General features: G+C 38.6%; 1 protein-coding gene across 1 annotated transcript in view; it reads left to right on the plus strand.

Moving 5' to 3' along the window:
* Positions 1-16,343: 16,343 nt before the first annotated feature.
* LOC128661576 (KH domain-containing, RNA-binding, signal transduction-associated protein 1-like) overlaps positions 16,344-20,905 on the plus strand; it is a 68,988-nt gene continuing 64,426 nt past the window's right edge. The window contains exon 1 of the mRNA XM_053715818.1: positions 16,344-16,892. Within this exon, the coding sequence (XP_053571793.1) occupies positions 16,395-16,892 (498 nt within the window). The 5' untranslated portion in view covers positions 16,344-16,394. The remainder of the gene's footprint in view (positions 16,893-20,905) is intronic.

The raw sequence follows: 20,905 nt of genomic DNA on the forward strand, positions 1-20,905 counted from the left end.
TATCCCCCTCTACGATGCCTGCACCCAGCAGGCTACATAATGCCAATGATAGTTAAAAATTAAAAGTAAAAATAAGGGCTATATCTACCATTGACATGTTGGCTTAGTAAGCTTCATTTATCTATGATATATCATTTATGTTGGCCGCTCCTATCTTGCCTCATAGCGTTTACCCCACTTCCAACTGCTATAGTTCTGAGGACTTTATAGGAGAGATTATAGTCAGATCCCGAAAGAGGTAGATAGAGCTGTTAATCACCGTGGTATCCCAAGAGAGCTGACATATATTTATAATTATAGCTAAATACAGGAGCACAGTTTAGAGTAATACCATACTGCCATAGATTAACATATGCACATAGTCCTTTATTGACCCAACCTCCTAGTACTTGAATGTACAGATTTTGAGCTACTGTGGACATGTCTCACTATACACACCTATATACCTACTTATTGGGGGGATAATTTTACTTGCCCTTCATGGAATAACACTTATTCTATAGGAATCACTCCCACGGTATATAGCGCCCTCTGCAATTAGGTAGTCTTTAAAAATTAACAAAATGGTTCCCTGTAACATTATATAAAATAGTAATAACCAGTTGTTTTTACAAGTTGCTTACATATTTTTTCCAAGTAGAAGGTTATCTCATCGCTGTTTTCATTATTCTTATACTCAAGTAAAAACAGAAACTAACGGCTAGATTTAGAGTTCTGCGGCCAAAGGGGTGCGTTAGCTTTTTTTCCCCCGCACCTTTTAAATACCGCTGGTATTTAGAGTTCACAGAAGGGCTGCGTTAGGCTCCAAAAAAGGGAGCGTATAGCATATTTACCGCCACTGCAACTCTAAATACCAGCGTTGCTTACGGACGCGGCCAGCTTAAAAAACGTGCTTGTGCACGATTCCCCCATAGAAAACAATAGGGCCATTTGAGTTGAAAAAAAACCTAACACCTGCAAAAAAGCAGCGTTCAGCTCCTAACGCAGCCCCATTGTTTACTATGGGGAAACACTTCCTACGTCTGCACCAAACACTCTAACATGTACCCCGAGTCTAAACACCCCTAACCTTACACTTATTAACCCCTAATCTGCCACCCCTGCTATCGCTGACACCTGCATATTTTTTTAACCCCTAATCTGCCGCTCCGTATACCGCCGCAACCTACATTATACCTATGTACCCCTAATCTGCTGCCCCTAACCCCGCCGACCCCTATATTATATTTATTAACCCCTAATCAGCCAATCGGAATTAAGGTAGGAAAATTCTGATTGGCTGATGGAATCAGCCAATCAGATTCAAGTTCAATCCGATTGGCCGATCCAATCAGCCAATCAGATTGAGATCGCATTCTATTGGCTGATCGGAACAGCCAATAGAATGCGATCTCACTCTGATTGGCTGATTGGATCAGCCAATCGGATTGAACTTGAATCTGATTGGCTGATTCCATCAGCCAATCAGAATTTTCCTACCTTAATTCCGATTGGCTGATAGAATCCTATCAGCCAATCGGAATTTGAGGGACGCCATCTTGGATGACGTCCCTTAAAGGAACCGTCATTCGTCGGGAAGTCGTCAGTGAAGATGGATGGATCCGCGCTGGAGGTCTTGAAGATCAGCCGGTCATCATCGGATTGAAGAACATAGAAGATGCAGCTTGGAAGAAGATGTTTGCCAGTCCGGATGTCCTCTTCTGCCCGCTTGGATCAAGACTTCAGCCGGAGGATGGACGTCACTCTTCAGCCCCCGCTTGTGCTTGGATCAAAACTTCGGAGGCTTGGATCAAGACTTCCGAGGATTGATCGGTGAACCTGGCATGGTGAAGATAAGGTAGGAAGATCTTCAGGGGCTTAGTGTTAGGTTTATTTAAGGGGGGTTTGGGTTAGATTAGGGGTATGTGGGTGGTGGGTTGTAATGTTGGGGGGGTATTGTATGTTTTTTTTTACAGGCAAAAGAGCTGAATTATTTGGGGCATGCCCCGCAAATGGCCCTTTTCAGGGCTAGTAAGGTAAAAGAGCTTTGAACTTTTTTAATTCAGAATAGGGTAGGGCATTTTTTTTATTTTGGGGGTCTTTGTTATTTTATTAGGGGGCTTAGAGTAGGTGTAATTAGTTTAAAATTGTTGTAATATATTTCGAATGTTTGTAAATATTTTTTTATTTTTTGTAACTTAGTTCTTTTTTATTTTTTGTACTTTAGTTAGTTTATTTAATTGTAGTTATTTGTAGGTATTGTATTTAATTAATTTATTGATAGTGTAGTGTTAGGTTTAATTGTAGATAATTGTAGGTAGTTTATTTAATTTATTTATTGATATTGTAACTTAGGTTAGGATTTATTTTACAGGTAATTTTGTAATTATTTTAACTATTTAATAGCTATTGTACCTGGTTAAAATAATTACAAAGTTGCCTGTAAAATAAATATTAATCCTAAAATAGCTACAATATAATTATAATTTATATTGTAGCTATATTAGGGTTTATTTTACAGGTAAGTATTTAGTTTTAAATAGGAATAATTTATTTAATAAGAGTTAATTTATTTTGTTAGATAAAAATTATATTTAATTTAGGGGGGTGTTAGAGTTAGGGTTAGACTTAGCTTTAGGGGTTAATACATTTATTAGAATAGCGGTGAGCTCCGGTCGGCAGATTAGGGGTTAATGTTTGAAGTTAGGTGTCGGCGATGTTAGGGAGGGCAGATTAGGGGTTAACACTATTTATTATAAGGTTATTGAGGCGGGAGTGAGGCGGATTAGGGGTTAATAACTTTATTATAGTTAGCGGTGCGGTTCGGTCGGCAGATTAGGGGTTAATAAGTGTAGGTAGGTGGCAGCGACGTTGGGGGCGGCAAATTAGGGTTTAATAAATATAATATAGGGGTCGGCGTGTTAGGTGCAGCAGATTAGGGGTTTATAGGGATAACGTAGGTGGCAGCGGTGTGCGGTCGGCAGATTAGGGGTTAAAATTTTTTAATAGAGTGGCAGCGATGTGGGGGGACCTCGGTTTAGGGGTACATAGGTAGTTTATGGGTGTTAGTGTACTTTAGAGCACAGTAGTTGAGAGCTTTATAAACCGGCGTTAGCCCAGAAAGCTCTTAACTACTGACTTTTTTCTGCGGCTGGAGTTTTGTCGTTAGATTTCTAACGCTCACTTCAGCCAAGACTCTAAATACCGGTGTTAGGAAGATCCCATTGAAAAGATAGGCTACGCAAATGGCGTAGGGGGATCTGCGGTATGGAAAAGTCACGGCTGCAAAGTGAGCGTTAGACCCTTTCCTGACTGACTCCAAATACCAGAGGGCGGTAAAAACCAGTGTTAGGAGCCTCTAACGCTGGTTTTGACGGCTACCGCCCAACTCTAAATCTAGCCGTATGGTTAATCAGTTGAGATCCAAAAGTGGTCTCCTTAGTTGGTACTTATCTCCAATAACTTCTTCATATAGACTGGAGGTCCGAAAGTGACCTCATTTATCATTTCGGAGATATATAGGAAAGTTGGTATACTATCTACATATACCAGCCCTGAACAGGGCCCTTTGCGGGGCATGCCCCAAAGAATTCAGCTCTTTTGCCTGTAAAACAAACATACAATACCCCCCCCAACATTACAACCCACCACCCACATACCCCTAATCTAACCCAAACCCCCCTTAAATAAACACTAAGCCCCTGAAGATCTTCCTACCTTGTCTTCACCTCACCGGGTATCACACCGATCCGTCCTCGCTCCGATATCTTCATCCAAACCAAGCGGGGGCTAGACATCCATCATCCGACCAATCAGCCAATCAGATTGAGCTTGCATTCTATTGGCTGATCGGAACAGCCAATAGAATGCAAGCTCAATCTGCTTGGCTGATCGGATCAGCCAATCGGATTGAACTTGATTCTGATTGGCTGATTCCATCAGCCAATCAGAATTTTCCTACCTTAATTCCGATTGGCTGATAGAATCCTATCAGCCAATCGGGACGCCATCTTGGATGACGTCCCTTAAAGGAACCGTCATTCTTCAGTTGGAAGTCGTCACAAGAAGATGGGTCCGCGCTGGAGGTCTTCACGATGGAGCCGGTCCTCATCGGATGAAGATAGAAGGTGCCGCTTGGAAGAAGATGGTTGCCGGTCCGGATCTACTCTTCTTCCCGGAGAGAATGAAGACTTTGGACCCTCTTCTGGATTTCTTCAGCCGTCGGATGATGGATGTCTAGCCCCCGCTTGGGCTTGGATGAAGATTTTGGAGCCAGGACGCATCAGTGATACCCGGTGAGGTGAAGATAAGGTAGGAAGATCTTCAGGGGCTTAGTGTTAGGTTTATTTAAGGGGGGTTTGGGTTAGATTAGGGGTATGTGGGTGGTGGGTTGTAATGTTGGGGGGGAGTATTGTATGTGTTTTTTTACAGGCAAAAGAGCTGAATTTCTTGGGGCATGCCCCGCAAAGGGCCCTGTTCAGGGCTGGTAAGGTAAAAGAGCTTTGAACTTTTGTAATTTAGAATAGGGTAGGGCATTTTTTTATTTTGGGGGGCTTTGTTATTTTATTAGGGGGCTTAGAGTAGGTGTAATTAGTTTAAAATTGTTGTAATATTTTTCTAATGTTTGTAAAATAAAATTTTTATTTTTTGTAACTTAGTTCTTTTTTATTTTTTGTACTTTAGTTAGTTTATTTAATTGTATTTATTTGTAGATATTGTATTTAATTAATTTATTGATAGTGTAGTGTTAGGTTTAATTGTAGATAATTGTAGGTATTGTATTTAATTAATTTATTGATAGTCTAGTGTTAGGTTTAATTGTAACTTAGGTTAGGATTTATTTTAAAGGTAATTTTGTAATTATTTTAACTATTTTAGCTATTAAATAGTTCTTAACTATTTAATAGCTATTGTACCTGGTTAAAATAAATACAAAGTTACCTGTAAAATAAATATAAATCCTAAGTGTGCGGTCGGCAGATTAGGGGTTAAAATTTTTTAATAGAGTGGCAGCGATGTGGGGGGACCTCGGTTTAGGGGTACATAGGTAGTTTATGGGTGTTAGTGTACTTTAGAGCACAGTAGTTGAGAGCTTTATAAACCGGCGTTAGCCCAGAAAGCTCTTAACTACTGACTTTTTTCTGCAGCTGGAGTTTTGTCGTTAGATTTCTAACGCTCACTTCAGCCAAGACTCTAAATACCGGTGTTAGGAAGATCCCATTGAAAAGATAGGCTACGCAAATGGCGTAGGGGGATCTGCGGTATGGAAAAGTCGTGGCTGCAAAGTGAGCGTTAGACCCTTTCCTGACTGACTCCAAATACCAGAGGGCGGTAAAAGCCAGCGTTAGGAGCCTCTAACGCTGGTTTTGACGGCTACCGCCCAACTCTAAATCTAGCCGTATGGTTAATCAGTTGAGATCCAAAAGTGGTCTCCTTAGTTGGTACTTATCTCCAATAACTTCTTCATATAGACTGGAGGTCCGAAAGTGACCTCATTTATCATTTCGGAGATATATAGGAAAGTTGGTATACTATCTACATATTATGTTCTTTTCTTTGTACCTTTCTATGGAATGCATATTACCAACCTACAATAATGTATCTTATGTTGTCTGTTTCCAATATTTTTATCTTTTAATCTTTTAAACCTCAAATAAAAATTAAAAAATAATAATAATACCAGTATCAAACCAGAGTTAGTAGTATAAATGGCTATTATGTAGACAAAGAAGAAAATAATTATTCTTACTGGGAAGTTTAGAACATGCAATCTTACTTACAGTTAGTAGAATCAAGCAGTAGCTTAACTCAAGTATCACAGCAGAGATTTGTGAATCCTTCATGCTTTATTGTTGCAGGAGAAATAATTTTTAGGTTCCAGAAGTGATGCCTGGTAAAAAGAATTTGCCTCTACAAAGCTATAGCAGACAGTTCTAGCAAACTTTTCACACACAGAATAAACTAAAATGGAGGCAGGAAGTGACCTCAAAAGGTCAGACGTTGAACAGAACACTAGAGGGAGCACAAGAACTAAAATAGCACTTAAAGATGTACATATGAAAATATGGATAGAACAAGAATATTAAAAAATATCGCTGATGCATATTATAAATATTGTATATATCAGAACAATGTGTGATGATGTAATATTTGTAGATAGATTCACATTAACAACAAAGGTAACTATTATAAGATTGTCTGAAGTAGTTTTGTAATTTTAACTTATGTGAAAAATGGTTGGTTATAATATAGAAAGGAATATATGAGGGTACAGTTATACTTTGTCATTCATGTTAATCCTGGTGAAGGTAAGTGGTTCCTTTACATACTTTGTTTATTTTCTGCAAAAATGCTGAAACAAACATCAGAGACATGAAAACAGAAATATTAACTTTGTTCTTTTGGCATCCTTGTTTAAAATGATATCTAGGTGGACTAGCTTTAATGTGCTGCTGAGATGTAACTGCACATATGCCTCTCGCCAATGGCTCACTGGATATATTCAACTTGTTCCAGTAATGCATTACTTCTCTGAAGGTGGCTTTAACTATGGCCAAGATTACAAGTGGGGCCCTATTGATAGTGCCAGATGCACTATCAATATCGCAGGCCCCCACTAAGAATAGCGCAGGTTCTGTGAAGAATATTTAGGAAAAAATGGATTGTGGGGATGATTTGAACCCAAAACAGAAGGGCGCTTGCGGTCGGCATTGTGTTACTACACCAAGAACTGACAGAATAATTCTAGTTATCTGCACTCAAAATAGGAAACTACATGTCAGAGTCTTGACTAAACACATTCAAGATGCAGGCATCAAGGTATCAAAGTGAACTGTTCAGTGAAGATTAGCTTAAGAGGGACAGAAACAATGCTCGAAAACCATCCCCACAATCCATTTTTTATTTCTTAATATTCTTTACAGAACGACGTGATACACCTAGACTTTCAGCAATCTTGAACTGCAACATGTTTTTTGCCTTCAACAGGCCAACAATTTGACCAACTTTCTTAAGCGATGAGTTTGTTTACCCATCTGTAAAAACATTTGTTAATTTATCAAATATTTTAGTAACATTACATCAAATTACACCAATTTACACATGAATATGTATTGCAGCTGTTGCCAATATAACATGGAATAAGAAATGGTAAACAAGAGATATAGCATACAGCGCCAAAAGGGAAAGCACACAAGCTCACTTAAGTATAAACGACCACCTAACCCGATCGTTAAAGGTAAATAGAGTAGGAAAGTAAGGAGCGCCAAAAGGCTTAAGTGTGCAGGTTATACAAATTCATACAAATTTATTATAATAAAAACACAGAGTAGACTAAAAACAATTACACAGTGATATAAAAATAAAAAACAAAAGTATACACTTAGTGGTGTCAATGACCCAAATCCACTAGAAAAATGAAGTGGATAAAATAGACCCAAACAAGTATGAATGTATTGGGTATAGAAAGACGAAAAAAATTAAAATAAAATAAAAAATATATATATAAGTAGAAAATATAGTGTCCAAAGTAAGAGGATTAGTCCAATAATGTATGATATATCCAAAGAGAAAATATATAATAAAGAAAAACATTTATTTGTAAAGTGTCCAAAATAGGAGTGTAAGGTCCAAAAGAGTAACTTGGATCCAAGAGGATGTTCACGGTTCAGGTGAGATAGAGTCCTAAAGTTTGAAAATCTCCTTGTGAAATCTTAAACCAAAGTCCACCTTCCCTCCTACTGGTCAGAAAGGTCCATCAACAGAATCTTTCAAAAGGATGGTCAATGTCCTTCAAGATCTTGTATTTAATACTTAATCTCCTTGGTTTCAAGCTTGCAAATTTATTGTGTAGAAAATGTTCAGCAAAATTCAAAAAGGAAGGAGCAGGCTCAGAAAATAAACAGTTTCCTCTGGGTTAAGTCCAAACTTAGTTAAAAGAACTAATTGCGCTTCTGAAATCAAACTAATGATATCAGAGCTATAACATTTATGGTGGATATGTGAGAGAAGGGTAATTTAAAAGTATATAGGTACAATTTAATTAGATTACTGCTTTAAGCACAAAAAGAATAAAAGTAGGACATAAAATTCATTAAAAAAAATTTGAGATATAAAATAAACAGATAACACAAGATGAAAAGATAAAAACAAGAGTATCTCTCAAACAAATAATGAGATACTAGTACTGCAAGGATATTTTAGCCAGAGATAATAAGTCCATACACATAAAGTTCTTATTGTGCACTGTTGAGTTGTTCTCCAATTTCCATAACATGGGTATAGAACGTGCTGTAAATACAGACAGAAAACTTTTAGAAGTATATAAAATCTATTTAATGAATTAAGTATATCCAAACTTACAGTTAGGATTGTGACAAACAGTTACACTCCGGATCAAATGAAAAAACAGGGTCTAGATGTTTGGAGCCAAAAACCCATCAGCATTCGCTAGATAGCAGAATGGAACAGGACTAGGTATGGTGTAATGTCTGAACCTTCAGACTACGGTGACCGTTTTTGACCAAAAGAAGTAACGTGTTTCAGATTTCTCCTTTCTCAAGCTTCTAATTCACAAACAGAGGCCGGCTTCTTTTTTAGCGGAGCAACGAGTAAAATGGCATATTATATGTTCAATTTACCTATTTCAAACTCGTAATTCATTTACGGCTAGATTTAGAGTTTTGTCGGTAACGACCCGCGTAGCTAACGCTGGCTTTTTTCTGGCCGCACCTTTTAAATAACTCTGGTATTGAGAGCTCCAAAAAAGGAGCGTAGAGCATATTTAACGCAACTTCAACTCTCGATACCAGAGTTGCTTACGGACGCGGCCAGCTTCAAAAACGTGCTCGTGCACGATTTTCCCCCATAGGAAACAATGGGGCTGTTTGAGCTGAAAAAAAACCTAACACCTGCAAAAAAGCCGCGTTCAGCTCCTAATGCAGCCCCATTGTTGTCTATGGGGAAACACTTCCTACGTCTGCACCTAACACCCTAACATGAACCCTGAGTCTAAACACCCCTAACCTTACACTTATTAACCCCTATTCTGCCGCCCCCGCTATCGCTGACCCCTGCATATTATTTTTAACCCCTAATCTGCCGCTCCGTAAACAGCCGCTACTTACATTATCCCTATGTACCCCTAATCTGCTGCCCCTAACACCGCCGACCCCTATATTATATTTATTAACCCCTAATCTGCCCCCCACAACGTCGCCTCCACCTGCCTACACTTATTAACCCCTAATCTGCCGAGCGGACCGCACCGCTATTATAATAAATTTATTAACCGCTAATCCGCCTCACTAACTCTATAATAAATAGTATTAACCCCTAATCTGCCCTCCCTAACATCGCCGACACCTAACTTCAAACATTAACCCCTAATCTGCCGACTGGAGCTCACCACTATTCTAATAAATGTATTAACCCCTAAAGCTAAGTCTAACCCTAACACTAACACCCCCTAAGTTAAATATAATTTAAATCTAACAAAATTAAGTAACTCTTATTAAATAAATTATTCCTATTTAAAGCTAAATACTTACCTGTAAAATAAATCCTAATATAGCTACAATATAAATTATATTTATATTATAGCTATTTTAGGATTTATATTTATTTTACAGGTAACTTTGTATTTATTTTAACCAGGTACAATAGCTAAAATAGTTAAAATAATTACAAAATTACCTGTAAAATAAATCCTAACCTAAGTTACAATTAAACCTAACACTACACTATCAATAAATAAATTAAATAAAATACCTACAATTACCTACAATTAAACCTAACACTACACTATCAATAAATTAATTAAATACAATACCTACAACTAAATACAATGAAATAAACTAACTAAAGTACAAAAAATAAAAAAGAACTAAGTTACAAAAAATAAAAAAATATTTACAAACATCAGAAAAATATTACAACAATTTTAAACTAATTACACCTACTCTAAGCCCCCTAATAAAATAACAAAGACCCCCAAAATAAAAAAATGCCCTACCCTATTCTAAATTACTAAAGTTCAAAGCTCTCTTACCTTACCAGCCCTGAACAGGGCCCTTTGCGGGGCATGCCCCAAAGAATTCAGCTCTTTTGCCTGTAAAACAAACATACAATACCCCCCCAACATTACAACCCACCACCCACATACCCTTAATCTAACCCAAACCCCCCTTAAATAAACCTAACACTAAGCCCCTGAAGATCTTCCTACCTTGTCTTCACCTCACCGGGTATCACACCGATCCATCCTCGCTCCTATATCTTCATCCAAACCAAGCGGGGGCTAGACATCCATCATCCGACCAATCAGCCAATCAGATTGAGCTTGCATTCTGATTGGCTGATTCCATCAGCCAATCAGAATTTTCCTACCTTAATTCCGATTGGCTGATAGAATCCTATCAGCCAATCGGAATTCGAGGGACGCCATCTTGGATGACGTCCCTTAAAGGAACCGTCATTCTTCAGTTGGACGTCGTCGCAAGAAGATGAGTCCGCGCTGGAGGTCTTCACGATGGAGCCGGTCCTCATCGGATGAAGATAGAAGATGCAGCTTGGAAGAAGATGGTTGCCGGTCCGGTTCTACTCTTCTTCCCGGATAGGATGAAGACTTTGGACCCTCTTCTGGACTTCTTCAGCCGTCGGATGATGGATGTCTAGCCCCCGCTTGGGCTTGGATGAAGATTTTGGAGCCAGGACGCATCAGTGATACCCGGTGAGGTGAAGATAAGGTAGGAAGATCTTCAGGGGCTTAGTGTTAGGTTTATTTAAGGGGGGTTTGGGTTAGATTAGGAGTATGTGGGTGGTGGGTTGTAATGTTGGGGGGGGGGGAGTATTGTATGTGGTTTTTTACAGGCAAAAGAGCTGAATTTCTTGGGGCATGCCCCGCAATGTTCAGGGCTGGTAAGGTAAAAGAGCTTTGAACTTTTGTAATTTAGAATAGGGTAGGGCATTTTTTTATTTTGGGGGGCTTTGTTATTTTATTAGGGGGCTTAGAGTAGGTGTAATTAGTTTAAAATTGTTGTAATATTTTTCTAATGTTTGTAAAAAAAAATTTTTTATTTTTTGTAACTTAGTTCTTTTTTATTTTTTGTACTTTAGTTAGTTTATTTAATTGTATTTATTTGTAGATATTGTATTTAATTAATTTATTGATAGTGTAGTGTTAGGTTTAATTGTAGATAATTGTAGGTATTGTATTTAATTAATTTATTGATAGTCTAGTGTTAGGTTTAATTGTAACTTAGGTTAGGATTTATTTTACAGGTAATTTTGTAATTATTTTAACTATTTTAGCTATTAAATAGTTCTTAACTATTTAATAGCTATTGTACCTGGTTAAAATAAATACAAAGTTACCTGTAAAATAAATATAAATCCTAAAATAGCTATAATATAATTATAATTTATATTGTAGCTATATTAGGGTTTATTTTACAGGTAAGTATTTAGCTTTAAATAGGAATAATTTATTTAAAAAGAGTTAATTTATTTTGTTAGATTTGAATTATATTTAACTTAGGGGGGTGTTAGTGTTAGGGTTAGACTTAGCTTTAGGGGTTAATACATTTATTAGAATAGCGGTGAGCTCCAGTCGGCAGATTAGCAGGCCCATTTATCAAGCTCCGTATGGAGCTTGAAGGGCCGTGTTTCTGGCGAGTCTTCAGACTCGCCAGAAACACAAGTTATGAAGCAGCGGTCTAAAGACCGCTGCTTCATAACCCTGTCCGCCTGCTCTGAGCAGGCGGACAGGAACCGCCGGAAATCAACCCGATCGAATACGATCGGGTTGATTGACAGCTCCCTGCTGGCGGCCGATTGGCCGCGAGTCAGCAGGGGGCGGCGTTGCACCAGCAGCTCTTGTGAGCTGCTGGTGCAATGTTAAATGTGGAGAGCGTATTGCTCTCCGCATTTAGCGAGGTCTTGCGGACCTGATCCGCAGTGTCGGATCAGGTCCGCAAGCCCTTTGATAAATGGGCCCCTAGGGGTTAATGTTTGAAGTTAGGTGTCGGCGATGTTAGGGAGGGCAGATTAGGGGTTAATACTATTTATTAAAGGGTTAGTGAGGCGGATTAGGGGTTAATAACTTTATTATAATAGCGGTGCGGTCCGCTCGGCATATTAGGGGTTAATAAGTGTAGGCAGGTGGAGGCGACGTTGAGGGGGGCAGATTAGGGGTTAATAAATATAATATAGGGGTCGGCGGTATTAGGGGCAGCAGATTAGGGGTACATAAGTATAACGTAGGTGGCGGTCGGCAGATTAGGGATTTAATTATTGTAGGTAGCTGGCGGCGACGTTGTGGGGGGCAGGTTAGGGGGTAATAAATATAATATAGGGGTCGATGGTGTTAGGGGCAGCAGATTAGGGGTACATAAGTATAACGTAGGTGGCGGTCGGCAGATTAGGGGTTAAAAAAATTCAATCGAGTGGCGGCGATGTGGGGGGACCTCGGTTTAGGGGTACATAGGTAGTTTATGGGTGTTAGTGTACTTTATAGCACAGTAGTTAAGAGCTTTATAAACCGGCGTTAGCCCAGAAAGCTCTTAACTACTGACTTTTTTCTGCCGCTGGAGTTTTGTCGTTAGATTTCTAACGCTCACTTCAGCCACGACTCTAAATACCGGAGTTAGAAAGATCCCATTGAAAAGATAGGATACGCAATTGACGTAAGGGGATCTGCGGTATGGAAAAGTTGCGGCTGAAAAGTGAGCGTTAGACCCTTTCCTGACTGACTCCAAATACCGGCGGTAGCCTAAAACCAGCGTTAGGAGCCTCTAACGCTGGTTTTCACGGCTACCGCCAAACTCTAAATCTAGGCCTTAGAGTTTAAGCCAGTTCATTATGGATAAGTAAAAAGAAACTATAATCTTGGCTAAAAATATATTTGATCTTAGATAAAAAATATATTAAGTAATAATTATAAAAAAATATTTATAAAATATATTTTGTTTTATTTAAAAAAAATTCTCATTCTATATACCATTTGGGCTTATAAATATAACATAAAATATACCACTTTTTACAATGCCTCAGAACAAATATTGCAAAAAATAAAAGGAGTATGCATAATGAATAAAAATGATAAAAAATAAAATTGATAGAATTAAAATAAAACAAAAACAAGAACAAAAAACTAAAAGCAGATTCCATTTCATATCGGTATCTAAAAACATCAACAATTGATCAATATATAAGAAGAGCATACACCAAAGATACATTTAATTAACTGAAAAAACAACAGTTAGGAACATAAGATATAAAAAATATTAAAAATATAAGGTATAAAGAGAACTTGTAAAACTATGTCTATATAAATGCTATTAGAGGGTATCAGAAGGGCATTATTCTATGTGTATGTATATATATTTGTCAATAATAGTGTACTTAAAGTATTATAAGTTACCATTATTGCACTGTTTGAAATGTCCGGGTACTGGGAGGTCTTTATTTCTCTCTTCATTCATATTCTTGATGGACCAAATATGTTCGCGGATAAGGTCTCGTGCTGACCCCTCCAACTCACCCACATATTAAGCCCCACATTTACATTCCAATATATAAATAATTAATGTTATGCTGTCTACCTGTGGAAGAGGAATTAAAAACTTTCCTTTTCTCTGAATGCTTGCAGGATTTGCATGGGAGACTTGGAAAGAACCCTTTTAAGTCTTTTCCCATAGGTCTTTTTGATTTTGAATATTCTGTTTCTTCTTCAAATCAGTGGGTACTAGCATATTCTTTAGATTTCTCAATTTTTTTATATACTATTTTTGGATAGTCCGGTAGAGTCTGGTAGAGTGGGTCCTAAAATGTCATCTTTTTTTAGAACAGGCCAATATTTTTTCATAATTTCTCTATTAACCCCTTATTGCAGTTAAATTGAGTGATAAAGGCAAGAAATAATTCATTCGTTTTGTTAACTTCATTATTTTTTCTCTGATTCTGGAACATATGTTCCCTAGGTCTATTCAAATTTGCTACATTTTCAGTTTCTATCATATCTCAATTATACCCTCTCTTTTCAAATTTCTTAGCCAGAATATTTGATTATATCATATAGTCCTCATCATTATTGCAATTTTTTTGGATTCTCGTAAATTGGCTTTCTGGGATGTTTTCCTTCCACTTTTCAAGATGACAACTGGATGCGTGAATATAGTTATTTGCATCCACAGGTTTAAAATATGTTCTGGTTAAAATTTTATTGTTCTCAATTCTAATGTCCAAATTTAAAAATTGTATATTTTTGGTACTACTTGTATAGGTAAACTTAAAAAATGATTTCAATATTATTCATTCTAGATATAAACCTGTCTAAATCTTCCTTACTACCTTTCCAAATAATTAAAATATCATCAATATATCTCTTATAGAGAACCATGTTTGCCCTCAGATCTACTGAGTCTAGGAAAATGTATTCCCAGAGACCCATAAACAAGTTTGCATAGCTGGGAGCAAACCTGGTTCCCATCGTTGTACCACACAGTTGTAGAAAAAAATTTCATTAAATGCAAAGAAAATTATGTTTGAGGATATATTCAATACTATCTAAGATTTCTAATGAGTCATCATTATATAGATACAATTTTATAGTAACTGAAAGTCTTAAGATTTTCTGACCAATTGCAAGGTAGGGGTGGGATTAGAAGCAAGAACCTCAGGTAGAAGAGAAGGTGGACTTTGGTATAAGGTTCCCTAAGGGGATTTTTAACATTTTGGACACTTTACAAATAATTTTCAGATTTTGGACACTTTACAAATAAACATTTTTATTTGTAATGGGTAATAAAGGCATTATCTATCTTTTTTAAACAATAACAATTTTTGTGTAGACTGTCCCTTTAAGAGTAGTGTTTTCCTTATGCTTACATAACAAATAATTTCTAAGTATATGCTAATGTTAAGAATATCTATCTATATGGATATTTCAGTAACTCGTCTTTGTGCCCTTTACAGGCAAAGTTGTTACAGTATAACATATATATATATATATATATATATATATATATATATATATATATATATAACCTACATTAACCTATTTCTTTACTTTCGGTTCTCTCCCCCTTTTTTCTCTTTAAGCATATGTTTGTAGTCCATCTGTCTTGCACACCACCTATTTGCAAATATTATGTTTATAAGACACTTCTGGAATCTCTAGACAGGGGATTGGATAGTATGTGGCAGCTGCAGTGGAAAGTGTGGCGAGTTCAAATGGCAGCGCTACAAATTGGAAATGTTTGTCTAGATAGGCAAACCTCAGATTTTTGTGATGGTCCCTGTGAATGGGAACGTGCAGGAACACATCATTCAGGTCTATGGTTGTCATGAATTCACCCTTTTGTATTAGGGGCAGAATGGAGCGGATAGTCTCCATCTTGAAGGATGGCACTCTGAGAAATTTGTTTAGTAATTTTAGATCTAGAATGGGCCTGAAAGTTCCCTCTTTTTTGGGAACCACAAACAGGTTTGAGTAAAACCCGAGACCCTGTTTCTGACTTGGAACAGGCACTATCACTCCCAAGAGGAAAAGGTCTTGAACACATTTCAAGAATGCCTCTCTTTTTATTTGGTCTACAGATAATCTTGAAAGGTGAAACCTGCCCCTGGGAGGAAAGGTCTTGAACTCTAACTTGTACCCCTGGGAAACTATGTCCACTGCCCACGGGCCTGGAATATCTTGTTCTCAAGCTTGTGTGAGCTCAAAAAGTCTGCCCCCCACTTGATCCGATCCCAGATTGTTGCAAACCCTTCATGCTGACTTGGAATCAGCTGCGGGTTTCTTTGATTGCTTCCACTTCCAAGACTGACCAGGCTTCCAAGAGGGCTTGGATAGTTCCTGCTTGGTAGAGGCAAGGGAAAACTTAACTTTGAAGTTACGAAAGGAACGAAAATTATTCTGACGTCTCTTTGATTTATTCTTTCTGTCTTGAGGCAGAAAATATCCTTTACCACCCGTGATATCAGAGATAATCTCTGCCAGAGCTGCACAGATCAAGGTGTTTCCCTTGTAGGGTATAGCCAAAAGCTTAGATTTAGAAGAAACATCTGCAGACCAAGACTTAAGCGATAGTGCCCTATGCGCTAAAATTGCAAAACCAGATTAGCTCCCAATTTAATGACTTTCAAGGAAGCGTCCGTTATAAAGGAGTTGGCTAACTTGAGAGCCTTAATCCTATCTTGAATCTCCTCCAAGGGAGTTTCAGCTTGCAAAGACTCAGACAAAGCATCAAACCAATAGGCTGCCGCACTGGTTACTGTAGCAATGCACACCGCCGGTTGCCATTGTAACCCCTGATGAGTATATATTTTCTTTAAAAAGGCCTCCAGCTGGCACAAGAGAACAAGTCTACGGGTCAGTGGTGCGGTTCTGAATTAGACATCAACAAGACAACATCATGGAAACCGACAGCAAGTACCTCCCTGAGCTGATGGCTGAGAAAGACAGCCTGGACCCATCATTTACACATGCAATGACCCTCCTGGCTAATGAAATAGAGAAGCTAAAAAAGGGAGACGATGGCAAAAAGGATGAAGAAGATACATACCTAGACTTGTTCTCCCACAAAAACATGAAGCTTAAGGAACGCATTCTGATACCTGTTAAGCTGTATCCCAAGTTCAACTTCGTTGGGAAAATCCTGGGACCACAGGGGCACACAATCAAAAGGCTTCAAGAAGAAACAGGAGCCAAAATCTCTGTACTTGGCAAAGGCTCTATGAGAGACAAAGCAAAGGAAGAAGAGCTGCGAAAAGGAGCAGATCCAAAATACAGACACCTTAATATGGACCTTCATGTATTTATTGAGGTTTTTGGCCCTCCCTGTGAGGCCTACACACGCATGGCACATGCAATGGAGGAAGTAAAGAAATTCCTAGTCCCGGACATGACATGTGTATATTCAAACCATTTTATTTTCATTGTTTAAAAAAATAAATAAAATTCTTTTCATATAAAAAGTTGAGTATAAATGTAGCTTTCAAAGTGACTGCTCCAAAACGAACTTTATAACAAAAATCCTTTTAATGTTAGTTGTAGTCTTACTGTCTTGAACTAAGCCGCAATAAAATATTTTTTTTTTATTTAGAGCTAGTTAAACGTAATTAGCTGTAAACTTGTATGCTGTTTAAAAAGAAGCTTTTGACTTTGTAATTAATATATGCTTTATGTTATTAAATCTTATGGACAAAAAAAAAAAAAAGGCCTCCAGCTTTTTATCCATAGGATCCTTGAAAGACCAACTATCCTCAATAGGGAAGGTAGTTCTCTTAGCCAAAGTTGAAATCGCCCCTTCCACCTTAGGAACCGTCTGCCAAGACTCCTTGAAGGAGTCAGCTACCGGGAACATTTTCCTAAAGACAGGGGAGGGGGAGAAGGGGATTCCTGGTCTCTCCTATTCCCGGGTAATAATCTCAGTGGCACGCTCTGGCACTGGAAATACCTCCCCAGACGAGGGGACATCAAAGTATCTATTTAATTTGCTAGACTTTTTAGGGTTGACAACAATAGGAGGATCGGAGTTGTCCAAGGTAGCTAAAACCTCCTTTAATAAGACATAGAGGTGCTCAAGCTTGAATCTGAAGGAAACCACTTCAGCATCAGATGAAGGAATTACACTATCCAAATCTGAGATTTTGCCCTCAGAGGCTATCGAAGTATCCTCCTCCTCCGATTTACGCGAAGGAGCCCGGTCTGCCTGAACAGGATCTGATACCTTGTCTGATTCTGTAATGTTCCTCTCACGCTTCTCCTGCAGCATGGGAATGGCTACTAGTGCCTCAGATACCACCGAAGATACCTGGGCAGCAATCTCAGCCTTTAAAAATACTCCATCTGGAGATTTGAGGAACCGCAGGGCACTGCATGTGATGTCGCTGCAGATTGGGGCAAATTAGGGAGAGGCTGTGACAACATCTGGATGGACTCATCCTGAGGGAATGGTGGCTCAGAATAAAAAAGTTTGTCCTTATATAACAGAGTTCTCTCTGTACAAGAACTGCAAAAAGGTCAAAGAGGCTTTACTTGGGCCCCCAAACAAAGCTTGCACAAACTAGAAGGATTAGACTCTAGGTCCATTTTGCACAAGAATTATACAAAACTTTCTTTGACAAAATAATGATATTAACCCCTTAATGACCGAGGACGTGCAGGGTACGTCCTCTAAAAAAAGACAGTTAATGCCTGAGGACATACCCTGCATGTCCTCGGTCTAGAAAGCAGCTGGAAGCGATCCTGCTCGCTTCCAGCTGCTTTCCGGTTATTGCAGTGATGCCTCGATATGGAGGCATCCTACAATAAGCCTGCATGGCCATACGATGCAGAGAGAGCCACTCTGTGGCCCTCTCTCCACCGGACATCAATGGCCAGTATCGTTGGTGAGTGGGAGGCGGATGGGCGGCCATCGATGGGCCGTATGATGTGGAGGGAGGTGGGATCATGGGCTGGACCGACAGAGGCACACACGGACACACGCGCGCGTGCACGGGGGATGGCGGGCGGGTGCATGCACAGGGCGGGAGCGGGTGGGAACCGCTACACTACAGAAAAAAAAGATAATATACGTGGGAGAAAGTCAGAAAGGGGCTATTTAAAAATAATCTAAGGGATCTTGGAGGGGTAGGGGGTTGGTCTTGGGGTGGGGGGAGCTACACTACAGAAAGTGAGATTTTTTTTTTTTTTTTTAAAAACACAATTTTTTTCTAAACTGGGTACTGGCAGACAGCTGCCAGTATCAAGATGGCACCCATTAAGGTAGAGGGGGAGGGTTAGAGAGCTGTTTGGTGGGGGATCAGTGAGGTTGGGGGCTAAGGGGGAATCCTACACAGCAGCATATGTAAATATAATATAAAAAATCAACCAAATATACCTTTTATTTTAGTACTGGCAGACTTTCTGCCAGTACTTAAGATGGCGGAAACAATTGTGGGGTGGGGGAGGGAAGAGAGCTGATTGGGAGGGATCAGGGGGTCTGATGTTTCAGGTGGGAGGCTGATCTCTACACTAAAGCTAAAATTAACCCTGCAAGCTCTCTACAAGCTACATAATTAACCCCTTCACTGCTAGCCATAATACACATGTGATGCGCAGCGGTATTTAGCGGCCTTCGAATTACCAAAAAGCAAAGCAAAAGTCATATATGTCTGCTATTTCTGAACAAAGGGGATCCCATAGAAGCATTTACAACCATTTGTGCCATTATTGCACAATTTGTAAATAATTTCAGTGAGAAACCTAAAGTTTGTGAAAAAGTTTGTGAAAAAGGGAACAATTTTCTTTTATTTGATCGCATTTGGCGGTGAAATGGTGGCATGAAATATTTGGGTTGTCTACTACACTACACTAAAGCTAAAATTAACCCTACAAGCTCCATACAAGCTCCCTAATTGACCCCTGCACTGCTGGGCATAATACATGTGTGATGCTCAGCGGCATTTAGCGGCCTTCTAATTACCAAAAAGTAAAGCCAAAGCCATATATGTCTGCTATTTCTGAGCAAAGGGGATCCAAGAGAAGCATTTACAACCATTTGTGAAATAATTGCACAAGCTGTTTGTAAATGATTTCAGTGAGAAACCGAAAACCGTGAAAAAGTGAACAATTTTTTTTATTTGATCGCATTTTGCGGTGAAATGGTGGCATGAAATATGCCAAAATGGGCCTAGATCAATACTGTGGGTTGTTAACTACACTACACTAAAGCTAAAATTATCCCTAAAAGCTCCCTACATGCTCCGTAATTAACCCCTTCACTACTGGGCATAATACACTTGTGGTGCGCAGTGGCATTTAGCGGCCTTCTAATTACCTAAAAGCAATGCCAGAGCCATACATATCTGCTATTTCTGAACAAAGGGGATCCCAGAGAAAAATTTACAACCATTTATTTCATAATTGCACAAGCTGTTTGTAAATAATTTCAGTGAGAAACCGAAGGTTTGTGGAAAAAAATTGTGAAAAAGTGAACGATTTTTTGTATTTGATCGCATTTGGCGGTGAAATGGTGGCATGAAATATACCAAAATGGGCCTAGATCAATATTTTGGGATGTCTTCTAAAACAAAATATATACATGTCAAGGATATTTAGGGATTCCTGACAGATATCAGTGTTCCAATGTAACTATTGCTAATTTTAAGAAAAAGTGGTTTGGAAATAGCAAAGTGCTACTTGTATTTATTGCCCTATAACTTGCAAAAAAGCAAAGAACATGTAAACATTGGGTATTTCTAAACTCAGAACAAAATTTAGAAACTATTTAACATGGGTGTTTTTTGGTGGTTGTAGATGTGTAACAGATTTTGGGGGTCAAAGTTAGAAAAGGTGTGTTGTTTTCCATTATGATATAGATAAAGATAAGATATGATAAAAATAATGGTATCTTTATAAAGTCCATTTAATGGCGAGAAAAATGGTATATAATATGTGTGGGTAAAGTAAATGAGTAAGAGAAAAATTACAGCTAAACTCAAACACCACAAAAATGTAAAAATAGCCTTGGTCCCAAACGGACAAAAAAATGAAAAGTGCTGTGGTCATTAAGGGGTTAAAAAAATATGTTACTGTCACCTTAAAAAACAAACCTAAAAAAACGATTTTTATTATTTTAAGGATGAATGTCTTAATTCAAAAATGATATAACGTAATTACCAGTACCCTGTTTATTGACTCCCCAGCACCTCTACACCTCAACTTTATTCTGAGGTGCCTACCTGCTCCTTCCGACACGGACTAAAACTGTGTCCTTTGATCCGCAGCAGAAACAAGATGTGACAGATGCGGAAGTTCCAAACAGACAGGGCAACTTACTCCTCAACAAAAACAGCGCCAAAATGAAACGGCGTATAGCGAGTGGAAGACACGCCCCCATAATGGCGTCCCATCCGGGACAACGGCTAGGAAACATCCAGC

This window comes from Bombina bombina, chromosome 5 (assembly GCF_027579735.1).
Source record: "Bombina bombina isolate aBomBom1 chromosome 5, aBomBom1.pri, whole genome shotgun sequence".
NCBI lineage: Eukaryota > Metazoa > Chordata > Amphibia > Anura > Bombinatoridae > Bombina > Bombina bombina.